Source organism: Seriola aureovittata, chromosome 11 (genome assembly GCF_021018895.1).
Source record: "Seriola aureovittata isolate HTS-2021-v1 ecotype China chromosome 11, ASM2101889v1, whole genome shotgun sequence".
Classification (NCBI taxonomy): Eukaryota; Metazoa; Chordata; class Actinopteri; order Carangiformes; family Carangidae; genus Seriola; species Seriola aureovittata.
Window position 1 is genome coordinate 7,289,873 of NC_079374.1, and position 24,065 is coordinate 7,313,937.

The window sequence follows — 24,065 nt, forward strand, 5'->3', positions numbered from 1 at the left end:
AAGTCAGCTAAATAAACACACACAGGCACAATTTAACATTTGATTCCTCCCCATTTCTGTCCTCACTCATCTCTCGCTGAGCAAAATGAATCGTTTGTTGTTTTTGTCTTCCTCTAGATTAATTTCTTTCTGATAACGACCAGTCAGCACGGCCTGTCACTTCACCGGTTAATCAGCCAACAAACCACACAGTCAGTCAGCCAGTCGGCCATTTGGGCAACCCGTCAGTCACCCCTCACGCGTCACAGTCAATTACTCAACCGCTCGGCAACTCACCATGTCAGCGAAAACATCAGATGTAGCCCAGAAATGAAGGTCTGCACAAGCATTAAATTTTGATGAGGACAATATGTTGGAGCTCGGCCAGTCAGTGAGCCGGGCGGCGGACATGGAAGAGCAGTGTAGCAGGATATTTTGTAACCGTGTCAGTGGAACATCTGGCCGCCTGGATCCTTTAGGCCGCACTTGTACCTCCACACACTCACACACACCTACTTCAGCTCTCTCTCTCTCTCTCTCTCGCTCTCTCGCTCTCTCTCTCTCTCTCTCGTATCCAGAAAGCTGTGCCTGTTGTTGTGGAGGATGTCATGTTTTCCACAGAGCGTCATCTGCATATTACAAAGAGTTTCATTCGGTGACCGGCAGGCTTATCTAACACGGAGCAGGTGTTTCTGTGTTGTTCTGAACTCACGGGTTGTTTTAGGACATCCTGTTTATATTTGTCTCCAAATGAAATTTCACTTTTTCCTGGAATTTCCTCGAAGTTTGTGTCATCAGCTCAATTTAACAGCAAGGACGTGTCGCAGGCTGCTTTTATAGGTTTTATTTTAATTCAGAAAGACGTTATATGAGTTAGATAGTGTTTGGTGGAGGGCAAGGAATTCAGTTTTTAATTGTTTCAAATAACAAATGAAGCCTAGAGGATGTTTTGAAGGATCTTTTAGATGAGGGCATGTTTTCAGTGCTTAAAACTTAATCAGTGTGAATTAAATTTAGTTTCTTATTTAGTGTTTTTGGACATGAGAGAAGTCATTCCCATCTGTTCCTGAAAGTCTCATGAAGGAGGTTTCATTTACTGTCTACATGTGATCAGCTAAGAATCAATATGAGGATTTTATAAGAAGGATATCAGGCATGAATTGACAATTATTCTTCCTCTGAAACCTTGAAAGACACCGAACTTATTTCAGATGTCGGCATCATCCACTGCTCATGTACCAGGGTGAAGGATTTTTGTTACTTGTTGTTGATGTATTGGGATTTCTGTGTTGTGAGGTTGTTATAGAGGAACTAGTTTGGGAACTAAACCTGGGAGGATTTTAGTCTGGTTTCAGTGACGACTTGTAGTCTCTTGAGAAGGACTCAGTTTCAGTCTGGGAGTTAAACAATGTTGAGTGGCGAGCACTCAGTGATGCAGGGCGACGGTCAGGAGGGAGAGGAGAGGTGCCCGCACTGAACACTAACACTGAAAGGTTTGCACACAAAATACCGTCGTTACTTTAGAGCACTTGGCTGCAGCTGCTAAGCTGTTTTTTCCCCTCCCCTTTTTAATCAGTGTTTTATTGGCACTGCTGCGTTTTACTTTCTCTCCAGCCAAGTGCCAGACTGCCAACTTGGCAAGACTGTCCAGCCTTCAGATCCAGGTAGCACTGCTCCCCCTACTATAGACTTAATCAGGCCATAAATGGACTGTGTGTGTGTGTGTGTGTGTGTGTGTGTGTGTGTGTGTGTGTGTGTGTGTGTGTGTGTGTGTGTGTGTGTGTTGTGTGTGTGTGTGTGTGTGTGTGTGTGTGTGTGTGTGTGTGGTGTGTGTGTGTGTGTGTGTTGTGTGTGTGTGTGTGTGTGTGTGTGTGTGTGTGTGTGTGTGTGTTTTTAAGGACACGGAGAGACCGCAAATGCTTAGCTTCATCAGTTCCCTTCACACAGTAATCAGCCCAGAATAATACCGGCCTGCCATGATTTCTCCTGATTACTGCTCCACCACTCACTGTCTCCTTTGATGCTCTGAATGATTAACTTTATTATTATTTTTTTTTCTTTTTAATTAGATTGTATACAGAAGAGATCTGACAGGAAATGAGGAGAGAGAGTGATGCAGCAAAAGGTCCGTAGAAGGACTCAAACCAGCGATGCTGCAGTTAGCATCTTAACCCTCCGAGTGAAGTTACAGTGACTGGGAGGATCCGTGTCACAGCACGTTGAAGCTGCTCCGGAGGCTCGATGTGACACTTTGTGTAGACCTCATAGTTTTTTACTGCAGCCAACACTTACGACTGCATGTACAGCAGTTGGCTCCGTTGCATGTAAAAGACAAAGGAGAACAGAAAATGGAAATGTTTTTTCTGTTGGCAGCTTCAGTTCAAACTCCCTCCCAGGCCATAAACCCTCAGATAAACTACATTCTGTATGACCTCTCTAGTTTACCAGTCGAGGCTTTTGCTTGCACTTTGTCTAAATGTTAGTTTTTGTTGAAGAGGATTGTGAAAGTAACACCAGCCCATGTGTTCGTGAGTGTTTGCGGTTTTCTGCGTCGAGCCTGTCGACTCCGCTGACCTCCAGTCTGATGTCAGCTGGCCTGATGCTTCAGAGAGACGCAATGTGGCTTTGAGGTGTCGATCCAAAGCAAGCAGGCCGCCTACGAGTGAAACCCAATAACAACAGGCTGATGTGCACACACTGACAGACACACATGCCCATTTGGACGTAGATAAAATGCGTGGACATGAATACAACAGTACATGTGGTCAAAGACAAACAAGCAGGGAAACAGATTTGAACTTGAGCCTGAATCCTGTCAAACTGAGTTTGTGACCTCAGTCGCTGCTTTTTATACACACAAATAATTTCACGCTGGCAGATGAATTAGGATTCATGAAAAGAAAATAAACACAGGCAAGAAAGCACACGCATGAAAATGTGGTGAAGAGACGTACGACTTGAAAAATTTAAGCACACAGTTGAACTTTTGAGGAAAAATGATCATTTCAAAGATCAGAAAGAAGCCAGATCCAGGATTCTTCACTGTTTTCATTCTGTAAGCAGTGGACTTAGTGTTTCGTTTGTGGGAGCAGCAGAGCACTTATTTGTTTTAGTGAATATGCTGTAATATCTGCCCGATGTGCATCTAACTTTACTACTGCCATAATGAATCCATTAAAGCTGGGAAAGGAAATTGAATGTAGAAAATCAGTTATCATCTACTTGTTTGTTTGTGTAGATGATAGTGAAGAGGAGAGTCTGGAGTCAGATCTGGGTCAGGTGGGGAATCACGCTTTCGCCCGGATGGAGGGCGATGTGGATAAACAGCGGAAACTGATCCTGCAGGGCCAGATGTCAGAGGCAGCCATGCAGAAACAACACCAGAGGAAGTAAGAGTCCCACCTAGCGCTGAAGTCACTGGAACGTCCTATTGGGAATTTGAAATCTTATATGATAAGACGCATCGCTTCAGTTTTCAGTTATGGTCAGGTGAATATTAGCATTACCTATATTAGTGTTAGAAAAGGCCCAGACAGAACTTGTTGCATATATAAATCATAGACCACTTGTTTTTTCTCACAAATTAAAGAGAGTAAAAGAGTAGAAAACAAAAAGGCCACAAAATAAAATCCCATTTATAACACCGGCAGTTGTGTTTAAACTTTAATTTCTTGATGGATTTAATGTTTTGTGATCATACTTTATTCAGAGGAGTTTGACCTACAAAATTATTTTACTGAATAAATGAAAAAACATAAAAAAAAAAAAAAAAAAGTTTCTACAAGTCATAGCAGAGATCATTTACAGCTCTCACACAAGTGGACCGAATTTTACCTGATGATTTTTATTATCAAGATGGGTAGAAGTTGTAGTAGTTTTGCTGCATGTTTAATCTGTATAATATGCTGTTTTTGTGAGCCTGTGTAACTATTAAACTATTTGTGTGTGTGTGTGTGTGTGTGTGTGTGTGTGTGTGTGTGTGTGTGTGTGTGTGTGTGTGTGTGGTGTGTGTGTGTGTGTGTGTGTGTGTGTGTGTGTGTGTGTGTGTGTGTGTGTGTGTGTGTTTCCTCTCTGCAGTTATAATCGCTGGCTGTGTCGAGCGAGAGCGGAGGACCTGTCAGACATCGCCGCACTGAAAGCCTTGTATCAAACTGGTATGTGTTCGTGTGAGTCATGGACAGAGGAAAGTCCTATTTTATCTTTGTCTCTCACCTCTGCAGTATAAATGTGGAGGTGTTTATATATATATGTGTGTGTGTGTGTGTGTGTGTGTGTGTGTGTTTCCATTCACCTCACCTCACACAGCGCCGGTGTGGTTCGGGCATCTTTGTTTGCGGGATTAAATACAGCATCTCTTGTCTCCTTCCTCAGCTGGTTACAAGGTGCAGTTGAAAGTCATTACCAGTAGGAGGCAGTGTTGTTATTCAGTTTAGCTCCTGTTGTTATCTGACCCGCCTGACCTTTAAAATGATATTTGAAAACTTCCATGACTCTGCATTACCTGCTTTCTCAGTGAAATGTTAAAAGCCCATATGAACTCACTGACCGCACTCTTCTCTGATTAAGTTAATTGAAATGAAATTCTGTGGCATAAAACTAAATGTACGAGGACAGAAGAGACTTTACGAACAGAAATTACTGCTTTTTCTCTCACAGTTGAATTATCTAATGACACTGATCATGACTGGAGGCCTCTGTTGACCAAAGTTTACTACATCATCATGACTTAACTTAAAAAATATATGAATATTTATCACCCACATCCTGCGGCAGAAGATTCATTTTCTGCTTTGATATCAGCTGATGTGGGATGATAAACATTTTTTTGGTTGAAAATCGCATCTTCAGATAATGTATAAAGTTTTACTGTTATTTGAAATGTAAGTTAAGTACAGGTGAAATTAAATAATGTGTCTTTAAAACCAGAGTAAAAAAAAAACCCATAAACATATAAACTGGTGCAGGAAGATCAGAAAGTAATAGAAGACTGACTGTTGAAATAATGTTCGTATAGCAGAGTTAAAAGTTAATATAATAAGATACAATAAATTATGTATACTGCTGTTTATTGTTTGTTTCTCATGGTCAGGAATAAAAGGAGAAAAAGGACAAATAAGGGATAGAAAACAGTGGAGTGGGTACATTGGACACAGAGGACCTATTAAAAAAAAAAAAAAAAAAAAAAAAAAAAACGTTTTTTAAACAAAACACAGCCCTCAGAAGAATTTTTCCCAGAGCTGAGCTGCTGTAATGTTGACCACTGCTCAGGCTTTTCCAAAGTGAAGTTGTCACCTCCTTTTGTGGGGACAGGGTTTGATTTGCAAGGGGAGGCAGTACACCAAGTGCTGGAGGAGCAGAACGAGCTCCAAGCTGCAGAGCATGTCACCGAAGGGGTTTTACAGGTCGTTAAGTTTGCACAGTTATTACTAAACTTTTGGAATACACCAAAATGAAACACGAGATATCGATTGGCTCCGTCATTATATCGTTGCAATGTGTGGCAGACGTAGGCAGGTTACACCCACTGATAAATAATAAATAACATTTTTGCTTCAGGGGTTTAACCTCAATCATCCCCAATTCCCATTCGCTGGTCTGAAAACTCAGAGAGCAGCCACTTAGGATTATTTTCCTCATGGGGTAAAACTCTTACGTGTAACCAGCAGATCAAACTCAAAATACATGCAGTTTACATACAAACAAACAAAACTGTGAGAAGCAGCGAATCCTCACAGTTGAGAGGCAGTAAACAATGAATGTTTTGACATTTTTCCTTTTATAAATGATTAACTGAGGACTGCTGCCTTCTACTAACTGACTGACTGATTCAGCCCTGAAATGTCTCTTTCCCCTTTCTTGGAAAAATATAACCAAATCACACACATAAATATTTGATCTGTGAAGACTAAACAGAGCGTTGTTACAGTCAGCAGTGATAAGCATTAGCATGGCCGACAAGGGAAAGAAGAACTGCATCAACGGGAATTCTAGTGAGGAGGAAATAATGCTGATCAGTCATCACCCATGACTGATTGTAAAGAAGCTCCGCAGTCACCGAGCTGATCGTCAGCCAGAGTTCATCTGTCTGTTTCAAGACTGAACCTGTGTGTGTGTGTGTGTGTGTGTGTGTGTGTGTGTGTGTGTGTGTGTGTGTGTGTGTGTGTGTGTTTTTGACCTTTTTCTACTGTCCTCAGGTGTGGATATGTGTGGCAGGACAGTGATGGTGGTGGTCGGACGAAACATCCCAGTGACCCTTATTGACCTTGAAAAGGTAACAAAATAAAAAGAATTACTTCAAAATAAAATACTTCAGTCAGACTCAACTTCACCTGCGTGTCTGTGAACACATGTTCAACTTTGTGTTAATCTGAGATACCACCTTGTGCAAGTGTGTGTTGTGTTTTTTGAGCATCTGTGCATGTTTGTCTGCCCTTTCATGTGTCCATCTGTATTTACATGTGCTTGCGGCTTTTTGAAAATTATGCAAATGTATTTAATTTGCGTGCACGTAAGTTATGTTCTGTGTTACTGTTTGTTTCATGTCTGCAACTTTTGTATAAATGCAATGTTTGTGAGAGTTTATGTCATGTTAATCTTTCTTGACACATTAAATATGTTCAGGGTAAAACGAATAAGTTAACTTTTTGTTCAATGGACAAAAATTTTATAGGTCCCATATTTTACACTTTCCTTGTGTTTTATTTGAAGTGTTGAGCCATAAGAAGATATACTTGTAGTTTTAGGAACCAAAAACCATCTCAGTGTAGTTTTACATCTCCTCTCTCAGGCTTCTCTCTGGAGCTTTAGTAACAACAGCCAATCGGTGAGCCAATCAGAAGAGAGGAGGCTCTTAGCCTCTCTTCTGATTGGCTGACTGTTTTCTGAGTGATCCAATAGAAATATAACAGATTTCAGGTAAAACACTTAGAGAAACCAAATCCTGCAATGTTGGATGGTGGGTCCAGGTGGGCGGGAATTGGGGCGTGGCTGAGAGTGGTGACTGTATAATTGTGACATCACAAAGTTACAGAAGTCCTGACAGCTGGTTTTAAGGTTCAGTTTCTGAATACAGGCTGTGTGCATTTCTCTGTGGACTGAGGATTTGATACTTTCACAGTATTAATATAGAACCTAGACCTGATCTATAATCAAACAACACAAGATCAAATCTCATTTCATACAATATTGGACCTTTAAAATGATCTGTTTGTATTTTTCAGTACCTGTTGAACACAAATACTGAAGAGCTATTCTGAACTTATGTTATTGTACTTTAAAATTTACCACCACCTCTGAATATTACGGAAACTTGAACCAAAAAAAACTGCTATTAAATAGTGAACATAGTCATAGTGAACTGAAATTCAAACAAGAATGTAAACTGTAAAAGAATGAATGTAAACAGGTGGAGTGTCCAGGATTATAAATGTGCATGCACACTGATTTTTGTCTGTGTTTGCGTGTGCAGGCTCTGTTGTACTTTATCCACGTGATGGACCACATCACGGTGAAGGAGTATGTGATGGTTTACTTCCACACACTGACGGGCGAGCACAACCACCTGGACTCCGACTTCCTCAGAAACCTCCATGACATCGTCGACGCCAAGTCAGTCTGACATTTTACACTCCTTGTTAAACTGAGCCAGTCATACACTCAAATGAACATGATCTAAACCTTAGACTAAATGCATGCTGGGGTATGTTGCATTTCATAGATGTTCAACGTGTTAGTTCCCCTTCTTTTAGTCTTTCCGTTCTGTCTCATCCCTCTGCCACACACAGGGATTAAATAAGAAAATTTCAGAGCTGTTGTTGCTTTAACCTCCCCCACACAAGGGCACTGACTTTAATGTTCTGTGCTGTATGTTTTGGGTTTGCAATAGAATTAACGTCATTTGGCGAGCTCCACTGGCCAGCCTCATCTCTGGTCTTTAATGGCCAGAATTATCAAACGTAGAGCGTGAGGGTTTTCCTTTTTAAGAAATGATTCAAGAAGTTTTAGAAAGCTCGTCCAGATGGAACAAAGGTCCGACAGGCTTTGACAGTTCCCTGGTATTTGCTGTTGTTTCTCAGTTTATATTATTAAGACGATAAGTCTGGCCAGTTGCAGTATCTCACTGAAATGTAAAAGTGCTAAACGCAGCATCTTCTGCGAGGCTTTGCCGTCACGTGACCCCTGCTTGACCTTCATTTGGCCCTTCACTCGTTACCTCTCTGACTATGCTGACTTCTGCAAACGCGGTGAAGCTCAGATACATTGTTCATGCTACAGTACGACACCGCCAAGTACAGTTTTTGAAAAAACAGAATCTGCTGTGAAACGGTTTCATTATGGGTTTTTGAAAATCTGGAGCCAATATTTGGAACAGGACACCCAAAGTTGGAGCGAGCTCTCGGGGTGATTTATTGGCTGTAACTCATCCTTTATCAGAGGGGTGAAAGCTTTGAAAGCGCACCCTTGTTCTGAACTCGCTCCGTGTTAAAGTTGAAGAATCTCATGATATCTCTGAGCAGAGAGAGTCCACACTAGTCCACTCAGTTCAGGTTTACAAACCTGAAAAACAACATCTGAATCACACATGGACAATTAATCTTTCTGTTGATAAATACAGGACAGAGAAACCACTGTTTAAGATCAACACAAGGATGATGATTTGTGTCTGAACACCCGGTAGAGTCCGGACACCAAACCTGGATCTAAATCAGATTATGTTGAGAAACTTGAAAGATTCTGAACATGCTGGAGGAGGATGTCTGTTATCACAAACACGACGTTATTACATCAGATACTCTACACTGGGAGTCAGATGTTGAATCTGGGATCAATACAAGCCGAACATTGCATCTCTTTGTTTGCAGTCTGCTGTGAGGTTCTCCATAGATGAATATTTTCATCAAGCTAAATAGGAGCCACATCCTCCAAATGAAAACCAGAGCTGTTTACAGTTCTGTATTATCCAAAGTGATAGTTATGCTCTTCAAGCGTCAGACTCCCTGATGGTTCCATTGTTCTGCTGCGTGCAGTCAAGCGTTGTTTGAACCTACTTGACGTTTTAGTTGAGGGCCTGAAATTTTTCAAAGATACTGAAGATGACAATCTAAGCTGTAGGAAAATGTGGTTAAAATGATGCTTGAGGTGCCCTGTTTGAAGCAACGGTGCAGTCACGGAAAAAATGGGTTCTTAGGTTTTAGAGGACGTGCAGCATCCAGACGACCAGACTGGTTTCAACAAACCCGCAGGTTAGAGTTAATTTAGAGGAGAAAACATAGTGAGTTATAACCCAAACAGTCTGTTGTGAATCACAATCTACAGACTGACTTCCTACTTCAGCTTTGACCTACACACAGTGCGCAGCAACATTTAAAGCCCCGCCCCCCCATGTCCGTTTTACCTTCAGATATAGATGTTTATATAATCTGGATGGCAAAATCATTAATTATTATCAATAAATATCCTTTATTGTTTATTTCACTGTAAGTATAACACGCTGTAGCTTTAATAGAACATTTGAAGCAAGTTAAGATTATTGTATAGCACCAGTCAATAAACACATAAGGCACAAAACAGATAGAAAACACATAGGTGGAAACCACTGCTGGGAAAACTTAGAGAGGAACTTGAAGGCTCAATGAGTGAGTTCAACTTTTTTAAGTTCTTGTCTCTTTCTAGTTTCTAGAAACCACAACTAAACAAACTTTTTGTCAGTGGGAAACTCCGCGCAGCTATTTTGGCCGTTCAACCCCTGCGTTCCTCTGTTGATTACTTCCTGTGACTGATCATTCAGTTGGTTTCACCACACCTTTCTTAACCCGTGTCTGTCTGGAAAATTCAGTCAGGAGTTAAAGAAGTATTTAGAAGTTGCTTTTCCTTCACAGACGTACTTGAAATAGAGGAACATATTCCAGATGTTTGCACTTGTTATTTTCTATATTTCAATTATATAGTGAACAATTTGGGGGAAAACAAAGAGAGTACAACATAAAAATACCCTGTGCATACAGTCAGCTTTGAATACAGATGAAGACATCGTCACTCAGCTTCCTCTATCATCTAACTCATTTCTAACTGGGAAACCCCATTCAGTCATGAACTGTAACTGTGACTGCTCTAATACACTTTGCTGATTTGTCACAGACAGTAGCAGCTCTAGGCGTGATGCTAATTACCTTTTTAAAATGTCAAGGTTATTTAAAGTTCCACTAACTCTCTCTGCAAAGTTTTAGCTTCGGCTCATTAAACCTTATCATGAGAAGATGGAGCGGTTAGACTGTAGTCAGAACCGGTTTGACAGCCACTAACCAGCCGATTTTAATGTTATTATTGCTCTTTGATTAGAAAACAAAGAACCTGTTTGTTAGAAAGGGTTTGTCATTTAGCAGTGACTGTGGATTGGTAGCTCTCTATGGTTTGGTCAGCTGCCATCGTTTCTCTTTAATCCATGATTTATCTTTTATTAGGTTTTTCAGTGGATGGATTTATATAAAGGATGGTGGTTTAGTGTCGTGGAGTCTTGAACCCTCAGTGAGAATCAAACTCTTTCCCTTCTGGTACTTGATGTTCTTGCTTATTCTGGTCTGCAAAGCGAGCAGCAGAAAGTTCTGCTACTACTGTTTCATGTGTTTCATGTTTGGGGATTACATTTCATCTAAACACAACTTTCATCTGTAAACGTTATTTGAGGCTTACAGTTTCTATTTATGCCCCAACTCTTTTGTCAGGATGTGTGACTAATTTAGAAGCTTTTTTTTTTTTTTTTTTTCTCAGTTTCATTTCTCTGCTCTTTTGGTTTGGCGATAAACCGCTGGTCTACACAGGCAGTGGAACCACTAACCCTAGCCTGGCATGTCCAGCATGTTCAACCCACCGAGCTATAGATTGGCTGCAGATTCATTTTGGCTCCACACAAACTAACCAGCAGACTAAAGCCAAACATGAACACAAAGAGTTTCCAAAATTGTCTGGCTAAGTGGGGGAGATTGATTACTTTCTCTAGGAGACAGATGAGCTCATGTGGGGTTGATTATTATTATTTTTTGTTCCCTCAGGGTCCAGCGCTGGACCGGAGCAGAAGTCCCACGTCATGGTTTAGTCCTTTGAGTTAGTTTGTCAACTTGAAGATCGAGTTCCCTGCTCTCCTGACTGACTGTTTTGTATTATATGAACAGATGCCACGTACCACAGCCAGACCAACACTGTGTGTGTGTGTGTGTGTGTGTGTGTGTGTGTGTGTGTGTGCAGTATGACAATGCAAACTGTCGCAAATGTGGTGGGTTATTGTCAGTGTGCTGCCATGAATTGAACAGCCAAGTGTGCACTACCTCTGCTGTTCAGTTACTGAAACTTGAATATAGCTGAGGTTATTTGTTTAGTCTGTAATTCCAGTTTCAGGTACTTTGTTTTTTGGTGTCAGAGATTCACCGTCAGGCTCCAGCTGCAGGGTTTCACTGTGACTCTCGAAGGGCCAGAAAGGCTTTTGGTGGTTCCCATCTTCAGAACGGAGAGGGGATGGTTTCCTCAATTCATTAGGGAATCACCATTTGAACTGGCTTTTACTGGTTTGGTGACCTCAGGGTTCCTTCTGTGCTTTCTTTTTCCAGTAGTTTTATTCCTCCCCCTGACTACGACATCCAGTTGGAGCCGTTTGCAGCCAAGGGTGAAGTGGGTGGGATGAGGGGTCAGCACCTCCAGAGTTCAAAGTCATTTGCCAGATAATGGATGTGTTGCTCCCTTCAGGTTGGGAGCGAGTTGCTGCCATAAGAAGACGAGTCCTTTCCATCAGCGAGAGTAACATACATGAGATTGGTAGAATGGTGCACCATCTGTGGTTTTGGCTGCATTGAACCTGAACATTGTGGTGAAAAGAGCTTTGTCTGAAGGTGAAGCTCTCAATTTACACGTTGATTCCAATTCTCACCTCTGGCCATGAGCTCAGGGAATGAGATCATGGAGACAAGCCACTTAAATGAGTTTCCCTCACAGGCTGTTTGGACTCAAAATGTTTGAACTGAACTGTTGATCTTGTGTGCAAATTTCTCGATTAAGATATTTGCACATTCAAATGTCTTAGATGTGGGTCTGGAAAAAAACAGGAACGTTGTATGATCAATAACTTGTGATGCTGAGCAAGAGCAGTGCGTGGGATATTTCTTTTCAAGACTGAAGAGATATCTTGTGTACCAAGTTGACAATCTGATCTGTGGGTGCTGCTGAAAGAAAGGCCAGGAGGAAATCCATGTAAATCCTGCTATTACTGACTGCTTACAATATCTTGTCATCAACTTAGATGTTGGATGAGTGTTGGCAGTCGTGACGTCATGGTGGCACCGGAGGAAAAATCAAGGAAACCTCAAAACCTCACAGGATTAGAATAAATCCTCTGGGGATCATTAATTTCTAAAACAATTTTCATGGCATTTCATTTTATATAGTTGTTGAAATTTAACTGGATGAAACTACAGACAGAACAAAGACGCTGTCATCCCAGAGTGCAATTCAACCAGGTTAAAAAATACCCTATCCAGCTGAGAGAGTCATCTATTGGAGATGAATAATGGCACTGTGAAGTGATTGTTGGATACACTGGCATCTGTTGCATTAGATCCACAAGTGCAGAGTTTGCCTGTTTAATAACTGAACATATACAGAATGAATACTGCCCCAGATGCAGTAATAAGTGATTTTTGGATTCAAGTACTTTTTCCTGTCAGCAATAGAGCAGCACCTGAGAGGTTGACTGGCCGTTTAGGTCAGGGTGTCACTCCTTACTTAGTGCGCCACTTTTATGTCTGAAACATGTTTCATATTCATGCCTGGGCTCCTCCTAACATCTATCAAAACTCTTCAGTGCGGCCAAGAAGTTGTCCGTCATCTCTCCATGATATTTATCGTAGAAATAAAGGTCTATTCTTCTGTAACTGAAGGATGTGACACAGCGGGGATTCCACTTGTTTCCAGTTCATGGAAGCTTTTCAGTTTGCTGTATTTTTAAAAACCAATCCAAAGCCAGTGCATGCAGCACAACCAATACAATATGTCAGTCTGTCCTTAATATTTTCAGACTTCTCCAGCCTCCCTGTGGCACGTAGCTCAAAGCCCATTCATGCCTGGTAAAGACGGATCTATAAAAACGAAAATATACATTCAATTTTACAACAAAGTGAAATAATTTCCTTCCACATTTTTTAGCAAATGTCAGTCGAAAAGCAGGAAATGATGCATTTTGGAGCGCAATATTTTAGCTGCAGATTAATATGCATTTGTTGCTCTGGAGCCTGTTTAGTGCAGCAGGACAGTGCATGTGAGATTGACTGAAAATAAACCACGTTCATGGTAAAGAAGGAACAATGTCACTCGCTCACTTATGTGTTCTGAATCGTCTTTGGACACCAATGGCACAGAGGAATAAAATACTGTGTATAGGGGTTTGGATACAACACATGTTAAAGGTCCATTCATTGTTGGTTTTGGTGTTTTCATTGTAGTTGTTGACAATAACAAAAATAAACAGGTTCCTCAGATTATCCTTTAACATTGGGGCTCTTGTAGCTCTCACCTAGGAATCGATAGGTTACATTTTTTGCTTGGAGGTAAATTAACTGTATAATTACTATAAGCGCCATCATCATGAGGACGAGAGGACGAGTACCTTTACATACTAGATGTCAAACTTCACATCATCTACCTGTCTGTGTATACATTCTTCAGGCTATTAAATAAGGATCCACTGCACAAAGGCAGTTGTGAGTTAATTGACAAGTACATTGACCTTAAGCAGTCTCACACAAGGTTGGTGTGCTGCATGAGTAAGTGAAGGGCAGTGGGATGTTAGCGTTGTGTGTCTGTGTGCTACATGTTTCCACTCTGATGGAAGGGCTGGAGTTGATTGTCTGTGTTTTTCTTGGGACAGCACCTCGCACCTCTTGGAAACAAAAGCACAGTGACTTCACACTCATCCTGTCTTCTGTTTGAGAAGATTAATCCCTTTCACTTCATCTTTGTCACAGTCCTCGTTTTCACGCATCTTCTGTTTTTCTTGTCTCGTTGTATTTAAGAAACTGTGATTCACTGTGAAAACCTTGCTGTAAGTGTTTCTTGCTGAGGTGTTCTGGTTTATGTGTTGCAGGTTTAAGAAGAATTTAAAGGCTTTCTACTATGTACATCCAACATTTCGCTCTAAGGTGAGATTATGTCATCATGTATGTAACTGTCTGGTATTTGCAGTGTCAACAGAGCTTATTGTATATCTAGACTAAGAGGATCATATCAGTTTATAAATTTCTCTCAACAAGCACTAGAAATGTAAATGTTCGTTAATGTTGTAGTGACAGAAGTGGAACTGTTAGTTATAGTAGTTATAATAGAGTTAATGTCATTCTATTATTTACTTCATTGCATGTTCTGACTCATAACTCCTACAATATGAGACATAAAGGCAAAGTAACTTCATAGACTTCTGGGTTAAAGGAGCTATTTGTAAGTTTTGCAAGTTCAGCACCAAATTTCATTCCTTTACTGACCAAGAGCTATCTCCAGAGATGGAAAGCAACGACAATGTTAACTCTTGTTTCTGTCGGGTCTTTTCTTCTGCCAAAGTTAGCATGCTAACCCGCTAGCCCCAGCCCATCTTGTCACTTTCCAATACAAACTCTCCTCCAATCTGGCCTGAAGAGGTAGCGCTGCTCAAAGGTCGTATTATAACCGCTTGACTTCTAAACGCAACATCAAGTGACATTCACCACCATCCGCTCCCGGCAAGAAACCAAGAAAGCACCAGTGAAAACTTACAAATGGCCCCTTCTAACACAAATCAGTTAGTTGTGCTACACTCATTTCCTTTTAGAGAGATGTTTCACCGTTTTCAAATTCTAGGAAACCTTTTTGCAGGACTTCATCATTCATCACACTTCATTTCACATTCATTAAACTTGGCTAGAAATTCTTTTTCTAATGGGGTTGGACTTCACGAAACCTGCCATGACAATTAAATACATTGCGCAAGTTGCAACGGAATTTTATTTCTTACAAACACACATCAACCCTGCACAATTTTCCTGCTCCAGTAACATTATGATTTTAAACGTCTCAGTAATCATGAGACTCACTTGGAATTGCGAACAATTTGGTCCTTGGGCAAAGGCCTCACATTCCCAAGGTGAGGCCTTATCCAAAAATCTACATGATTGTCCACCACACTGTGTATTTAGATGCTAATCCTGATCCAGATGCGAAGTCAAAAGTTATAAATATTTTTCCGTTATGAAAATAACAAATCAGGAGAAATGTGCAGCCTTGGCAGAGACATGCGCTCTCTAAGTGCTTGCTGGTTTATATTTGTTTCTTTATTGTTTACTGGAATTACAGTACTTGTTTGCTGCAATAGTGAAACTTTCCCATGAGGATCATTAAAGTCTCATTAGATGTAATCTAGTTTTTGTTATTTGCTTTAGAAAGTTGAGTTCGGTTTTGTCTTTGTATGTTATTTATTAATCTTGCTATAGCTAACAATGAAGATCAAACGCTCAAATGTAACTGAAATGTTCCTTATTTTCTTTCTTTCTTCACTTTTAAAACTCAATCCAGGTCTCGACGTGGTTCTTCACCACCTTCAGTGTGTCAGGGATGAAGGACAAAGTCCGCTACCTGGACAACCTGCACCAGCTCTTCACCTGCATCAAACCTGAACAGATTGACATCCCTCCGTTTGTCCTGGAGTACGACGCACGGGTAGGCATCGATCCATAACACACTCACAGATACACACAGAGATGTTGGCAGCACATGATCTATACTGTCTTATTTAATCATTAAAAACCCCCATTAGGTAATACCTGAAATCCTGAAAGTTTTCTTATTGGTCAGGCAAGCTGCTGACCTGACAGCAACGATGTACAGGTATTACATTATATCCCTCACCATCAGATAAATCAGATGGTAATTGTAAGGACTTCTGGAACTTTATAACAATGTTTAAACCTTATCTCGTCATCTTACTAAGGACAAGATTAGCCTGTCAAATAAGCAGCTTACATGCTCCTGTGATATGCATCCAGTCTGGGCAGGGCTTTAGATAAATCACGTGTAAGTAAAGTACAACCAAACTAAACCTTTAACCTTTAACTGTCTATTAATGGTGCTGGAGATTGTCACATAGACACCAGAGGATCGGTCCCATTTGTTGAAGCACACGGTTTAGCCCAGGACATGCTTTGCCACGTCGAAATATTCAACTGATGTCTGAAGAACATCTGAAATATCAGACAAATGATCCCAGTTACTCTGCGTTTTCAAGTTAAGAAAGCCACATACTGCAGCTTTAAATAGCTCCCATGTCTGAAACTTATAGCCAGGGACCGACTTCCTTTTGATGTTTGAATGTTTGTGCCTGCAGCTCCCTTTTTGTATTTACAGTTAGGCTTACTTTTGCAGGTGGCAAGCAACACAGGCGTGAGTTTCGAGTTACATACTGTATAGCTTCACATCTGCCTCCTGCCTTATTGTGTTTTGATGGAAACCTAACCTCCCACTGGTCTCCCTGTGTCCTCACATGCCAAACGCAAACACTTAAATGTGTTTACACTCATGTGTGTTTTATTCTGAACTTTATTCATCAGCTCTTTTTTTGAAAGAGGAAAAGCAGAACTGAGACGAAATGGGAAAAATAACCGACTCTGTTTATCTCCATTTGATGTTCCCCTTGGTGATGTAAACCAGAGAAGGATTAGCAATCAGCTAATGACTTGTTTGGTGTGTGTATATGCATGTGCATTCGTAGAAATGACACCTATTAATCAGTTAGCCTACGAACTCAATTAAAATGATATTGTCCAGGATGATCTGTGTTGATTTCCCTTTGAAATTTGGGATCTGATGTGAAGATAATTCAGTGAAGTCATGGGTATCACTGGCTTTGATGTAGCAAGTCTCTAGTGCTGTGAAGAGTTTACTCTGTACTTACAGCAGCTTTATTCTCATGCATGAGCTGAGAGACAGTGCTGCGAGTCCTTAAGAAGAAAAAAGGACTAAAGACTGAAGCTTTAAAAAAAAAAAAAAAAAAAAAAAAAAAGAAGAAATGTCAAATTAGGACATCAGAAATTCTGATTTTCACGTCCAGCTGCATAGATCCATAAAAAAGATCTGGTGACCTTGTTGGGGATTGTTCATGATGTGTGATTGGCTGCCATTTGATTCTTTATTTTCACTTTGTGGTGGTTTGTAGTTTGTGTTGGCCAATAAAAGGTATAAATGTGTGTCTTTTCCTTCGTTGGATCCTGGATCTTGGATCAGGATCGAGAGGTATTCGGCCCAGTCGAGCAGTAACCTTTTGCTCATTTTGGATTCTTCAGTCTGGATTTGTATGAGGTTCCTTGAAATGATTTTACTCCAGTGGTGACACGTGAACGCGTGAATCAAGATGTCAGGGCTGTATCATAGACGTGAAAGCTACACTGTTGGAACTGAGGAATGTTAGCTTGTTTTGTCTGTTACAGTTTATTCACACTAGGAAAAACATGTTCTGTAGTATTGTTCCAGCTTCTTTGAAATTAATCAGGTTCAGTCATTTCGATTGCACATGAGTGAATGGGAACAATATTTTTGCAAATACCAATGTACAAATCCACATATTGGATTCGTCTTACTGCTGCTATTATGAGTTAGCTTCAGGGTGAAAGCAGACCTGAGGGTTTTATATAATGGGAGAACTTGTTGCCTCGAAATCACTAAAGTGTCAATATATAAATCTATCCCACAGAATCTTTGGCTCATTAGTCAAGTCATTGAAAACAAGGCCAGAGTGCAGACTTAAAGGGTATTTAAGGGTGTTAATAGCTGTACTGGCTGTACATTATAAGACTCTTGGGGGTTTGTGTAAAAATGGCTACAGTTCCTACAGTATTCATCTCATATGGATGCAAACACCCTCTAATTAAAGCTGAGAGTTGGTACTTAAACCTCACAGTCTTTGTTTAAGTTCATCTCCAAACCTGCTGGAGTTCAGAGTGAAAACAAAACAGTCCTGGTACTTTCTGAGTGAACTGTACAATCTGTGTATCATAATTAGGAGTGGATGGAGGGATTAGTACATAAATATGTGGTTATAGATGATGTTATCCATACATTGACCCTGTGTAAGTCATGCTTTGTGGTACTGTTGTAGTCGGATGCTGCTCAGACTCTCTGTCTCCATAGTCTTTGAGATGCTACAGTGTCACTGCCAGTGTATTAGCCATCCCTCAGGCTTCGCTTACTCATCAGGAATCTATTTTTAGGACAACCTCAGTCTTTGCAGAGAACTTCACTGTCAGTTCGTGAACATAATGTGCTTTAAGGCTGCAGTACGGCGCATTTCCCCTTCAGCACTGCAGCCAGCCAATGAAGTGGGCAAGAACATTCATATCAACACCTGTGAGTGGCTGTTACCCAGAGAGAGTCTGTTCTGCTAGGATGAATTACAGTGTGGGCAGAGTCCAGGAAATAATGATTTTTCTTGTTCACTAAAAATGGAGCCTGATAGCAGAAACACTTCACCACTCAGGCACAAGCTGTGTGCAAAGATCATTGGTTACCTGAGTAAATACAGAATATATGATTCTGCCTGACAGAGTGTAATGTGATGATTCTGAAGTGGCTATTAATGTTTTTTTGTTTTTTTTTTTACAAGTGAGAGGTGTCACTCACTGATATGGTTCAATCTGCTACCTGGTAAGCACCAGATATTTAACTCAGGAGTTGCTAGGGACCAAAAAAAGCAGCTAAAAGAGAGTGAAGCTTGGACTTAACATTTACATCTGGAAGTGTGCAGAAAAATGTTTCAATTTAAAAGATTATGTCTACTTTGACGTTTTTATGCCTTACTATATTGTGACCTTTTTTGGCAAACTATACTATGATGTTTTTATGACGTTTTTTGACATACTATACTATGCCTTTTTTTTTAAAATGCCGTATTACAATATGTTTCACAATTATTATTATTTTTTAGTGTAATACAACGACGTTTTTTGGCATACTACACTATGATGGTTTTTTTTTTTACGTATTATACCATGATGTTTTTTTTACATTCTATACTATGACGTTTTTTTTTTTTTTATGCCTTACTATACTGTTTTTCAACATTCTATACTATGCCTGTTTTTTTTTTTTTTCCTTATTAAATTATGACGTTTTTATGCCTTACTATACTATGACATTTTTTTACATATTATACTATATTTTTGACATTTTTATGCCTTACTATGACGTTTTTTTTTTTACATACTATACTATGACGTTTTTTTTTTATATGCTATACTATGATGTTTTTTGGCATTTCTATGCCTTAATATACTATGACGTTTTATTGCATTTTTATGCCTTGCTATACTATAACGTTCTTATGCCTTACTATACTATAACGTTCTTATGCCTTACTATACTATGACATTTTTTCTTTATGCCTTACTATACTATGACATTCTTTTTTTATGTCTTAATATACTATGACTTTTCCTGACATTTTTGTGCCTTACTATACTATAACTATTTTTTTTTTGCCTTACTATACTATGACATTTTTATGCCTTACTATATTGACTTTTTTTATGCCTTACTATACTATGACGTTTTTTGACATACTATACTATGACATTTTTTTTATTTTTATGCCTTACTATACTATGACATTTTTTTTTCATTTTTATGCCTAGCTAGACGTTTTTTGACATACTATACTATGACATTTTTTATGCCTTACTATACTATGACATTTTTTTTTCATTTTTACGCCCTACTATACTATAACGTTTTTTGACATACTATACTATGACGTGTTTTGTCTTACTATACTATGATGTTTCTCGACATACTATACTATGCCTGTTTTATTTTTATTTTTATACCTTATTACAATGTGACGTTTTTATGCCTTACTATACTGTTTTTTATGCCTTACTATACTATGACGATTTTTGACATTTTTTTTTATGCCTTACTATACTATGACATTTTTATGCCTTACTATACTATGACATTTTTTGACATACTATACTATGACGTTTTTTTTTTACTTTTTTTTACATACTATACTATGACGTTTTTATGCCTTACTATTTTATGACGTTTTTTGACATACTATGACGTTTTTTTCACATTTTAATGCCTTACTATACTATGACTTTTTTTCACATTTTAATGCCTTACTATTTTATGAGGTGTTTTGGCATTTTTATGGCTTACTATTTTATGACGTTTTTTGACATACTATACTATGACGTTCTTTGACATATTATACTATAACGTTTTTTTTTTACTTTTTTTACACACTATACTATGACGTTTTTATGCCTTACTATTTTATGACGTTTTTTGACATATTATACTATATTTTTGACATTTTTATGCCTTACTATGACGTTTTTTTTTTTTACATACTATACTATGACGTTTTTTTTTTATATGCTATACTATGATGTTTTTTGGCATTTCTATGCCTTAATATACTATGACGTTTTATTGCATTTTTATGCCTTGCTATACTATAACGTTCTTATGCCTTACTATACTATAACGTTCTTATGCCTTACTATACTATGACATTTTTTCTTTATGCCTTACTATACTATGACATTCTTTTTTTATGTCTTAATATACTATGACTTTTCCTGACATTTTTGTGCCTTACTATACTATAACTATTTTTTTTTTGCCTTACTATACTATGACATTTTTATGCCTTACTATATTGACTTTTTTTATGCCTTACTATACTATGACGTTTTTTGACATACTATACTATGACATTTTTTTTATTTTTATGCCTTACTATACTATGACATTTTTTTTTCATTTTTATGCCTAGCTAGACGTTTTTTGACATACTATACTATGACATTTTTTATGCCTTACTATACTATGACATTTTTTTTTCATTTTTACGCCCTACTATACTATAACGTTTTTTGACATACTATACTATGACGTGTTTTGTCTTACTATACTATGATGTTTCTCGACATACTATACTATGCCTGTTTTATTTTTATTTTTATACCTTATTACAATGTGACGTTTTTATGCCTTACTATACTGTTTTTTATGCCTTACTATACTATGACGATTTTTGACATTTTTTTTTATGCCTTACTATACTATGACATTTTTATGCCTTACTATACTATGACATTTTTTGACATACTATACTATGACGTTTTTTTTTTACTTTTTTTTACATACTATACTATGACGTTTTTATGCCTTACTATTTTATGACGTTTTTTGACATACTATGACGTTTTTTTCACATTTTAATGCCTTACTATACTATGACTTTTTTTCACATTTTAATGCCTTACTATTTTATGAGGTGTTTTGGCATTTTTATGGCTTACTATTTTATGACGTTTTTTGACATACTATACTATGACGTTCTTTGACATATTATACTATAACGTTTTTTTTTTACTTTTTTTACACACTATACTATGACGTTTTTATGCCTTACTATTTTATGACGTTTTTTGACATACTGTACTATGACGTTTTTTTCACATTTTAATGCCTTACTATACTATGACGTTTTTTTCACATTTTAATGCCTTACTATTTTATGAGGTGTTTTGGCATTTTTTGACTTACTATACTATGACGTTTTTTGACATACTATACTATGATGTTTTTTCACATTTTTATTTCTTACTATTTTATGACATTTTTTTACACACTATACTATGACGTTTTTATTTAACTTTTTTTACATACTATACTATGACATTTTTTGACATACTATACTATGACGTTTTTTTTTCCTTTTTTTACATACTATACTATGACATTTTTATGCCTTACTATTTTATGACGTTTTTTGACATACTGTACTATGACGTTTTTTTCACATTTTAATGCCTTACTATACTATGACGTTTTTTGACATACTATACTATGACGTTTTTTTTTACTTTTTTTACATACTATACTATGACGTTTTTATGCCTTACTATTTTATGACGTTTTTTTCACATTTTAATGCCTTACTATACCATGACTTTTTTTCACATTTTAATGCCTTACTATTTTATGAGGTGTTTTGACATTTTTATGGCTTACTATACTATGACGTTTTTTGACATACTATACTATGACGTTTTTTTCACATTTTAATGCCTTACTATTTTATGAGGTGTTTTGGCATTTTTATGGATTACTATACTATGACGTTTGTTGACATTCTATAGTATGACATTTTTTGACATACTATACTATGACGTTTTTTTTAAACTTTTTTACATACTATACTATGACGTTTTTATGCCTTACCATTTTATGACGTTTTTTGACATACTATACTATGACATTTTTATGCCTTACTATTTTATGACGTTTTTTGACATACTATACTATGACTTTTTTTCACATTTTAATGCCTTACTATACTATGACTTTTTTTCACATCTTAATGCCTTACTATTTTATGACATTTTTTGACATACTATAGTATGACGTTTTTTTTAAACCTTTTTACATACTATACTATGACGTTTTTATGCCTTACTATTTTATGACGTTCTTTGACATACTATACTATGACGTTTTTTTCACATTTTAATGCCTTACTATACTATGACTTTTTTTCACATCTTAATGCCTTACTATTTTATGAGGTGTTTTGGCATTTTTATGGCTTACTATACTATGACTTTTTTTTCACATTTTAATGCCTTACTATTTTATGACGTTTTTTGACATACTATACTATGACGTTTTTTGACGTTTTTATGCCTTACTATTTTATGACGTTTTTTGACATACTGTACTATGACGTTTTTTTCACATTTTAATGCCTTACTATACTATGACTTTTTTTTCACATTTTAATGCCTTACTATTTTATGACGTTTTTTGACATACTATACTATGATGTTTTTTTTTACTTTTTTTACGTACTATACTATGACGTTTTTATGCCTTACTATTTTATGACGTTTTTTTCACATTTTAATGCCTTACCAAACCATGACTTTTTTCACATTTTAATGCCTTACTATTTTATGAGGTGTTTTGACATTTTTATGGCGTACTATACTATGACGTTTTTTGACATACTATACTATGATGTTTTTTCACATTTTTATGCCTTACTATTTTATGACGTTTTTTGACATACTATACTATGACGTTTTTTTTTACTTTTTTTACATACTATACTATGACGTTTTTATGCCTTACTATTTTATGACGTTTTTTGACATACTATACTATGACGTTTTTTTCACATTTTAATGCCTTACTATACTATGACTTTTTTTCACATTTTAATGCCTTACTATTTTATGACATTTTTTGACATACTATACTATGACGTTTTTTGACGTTTTTATGCCTTACTATTTTATGACATTTTTTGACATACTGTACTATGACGTTTTTTTCACATTTTAATGCCTTACTATACTACGACTTTTTTTTCACATTTTAATGCCTTACTATTTTATGACATTTTTTGACATACTATACTATGACGTTTTTTGACGTTTTTATGCCTTACTATTTTATGACATTTTTTGACATACTGTACTATGACGTTTTTTTCACATTTTAATGCCTTACTATACTATGACTTTTTTTTCACATTTTAATGCCTTACTATTTTATGACATTTTTTGACATACTATACTATGACGTTTTTTGACGTTTTTATGCCTTACTATTTTATGACATTTTTTGACATACTGTACTATTACGTTTTTTTCACATTTTAATGCCTTACTATACTATGACTTTTTTTTTCACATTTTAATGCCTTACTATACTATGACTTTTTTTTTCACATTTTAATGCCTTACTATTTTATGACGTTTTTTGACATACTATACTATGACGTTTTTTTTAAACTTTTTTACATACTATACTATGACGTTTTTATGCCTTACCATTTTATGACGTTTTTTGACATACTATACTATGACATTTTTATGCCTTACTATTTTATGACGTTTTTTGACATACTATACTATGACTTTTTTTCACATTTTAATGCCTTACTATACTATGACTTTTTTTCACATCTTAATGCCTTACTATTTTATGACATTTTTTGACATACTATAGTA

At 37.4% G+C, this 24,065-nt stretch overlaps 1 protein-coding gene across 2 annotated transcripts in view; it reads left to right on the forward strand.

The window, feature by feature from the left end:
• gdap2 (ganglioside induced differentiation associated protein 2) overlaps positions 1-24,065 on the forward strand; it is a 59,528-nt gene that overhangs the window by 11,160 nt on the left and 24,303 nt on the right. For both annotated transcript variants that reach the window (XM_056389113.1, XM_056389112.1), the window contains exons 8-13: positions 3,218-3,368; positions 4,057-4,133; positions 6,174-6,250; positions 7,448-7,587; positions 14,105-14,159; positions 15,562-15,705. In XM_056389113.1, the coding sequence (XP_056245088.1) occupies positions 3,218-3,368; positions 4,057-4,133; positions 6,174-6,250; positions 7,448-7,587; positions 14,105-14,159; positions 15,562-15,705 (644 nt within the window). The remainder of the gene's footprint in view (positions 1-3,217; positions 3,369-4,056; positions 4,134-6,173; positions 6,251-7,447; positions 7,588-14,104; positions 14,160-15,561; positions 15,706-24,065) is intronic.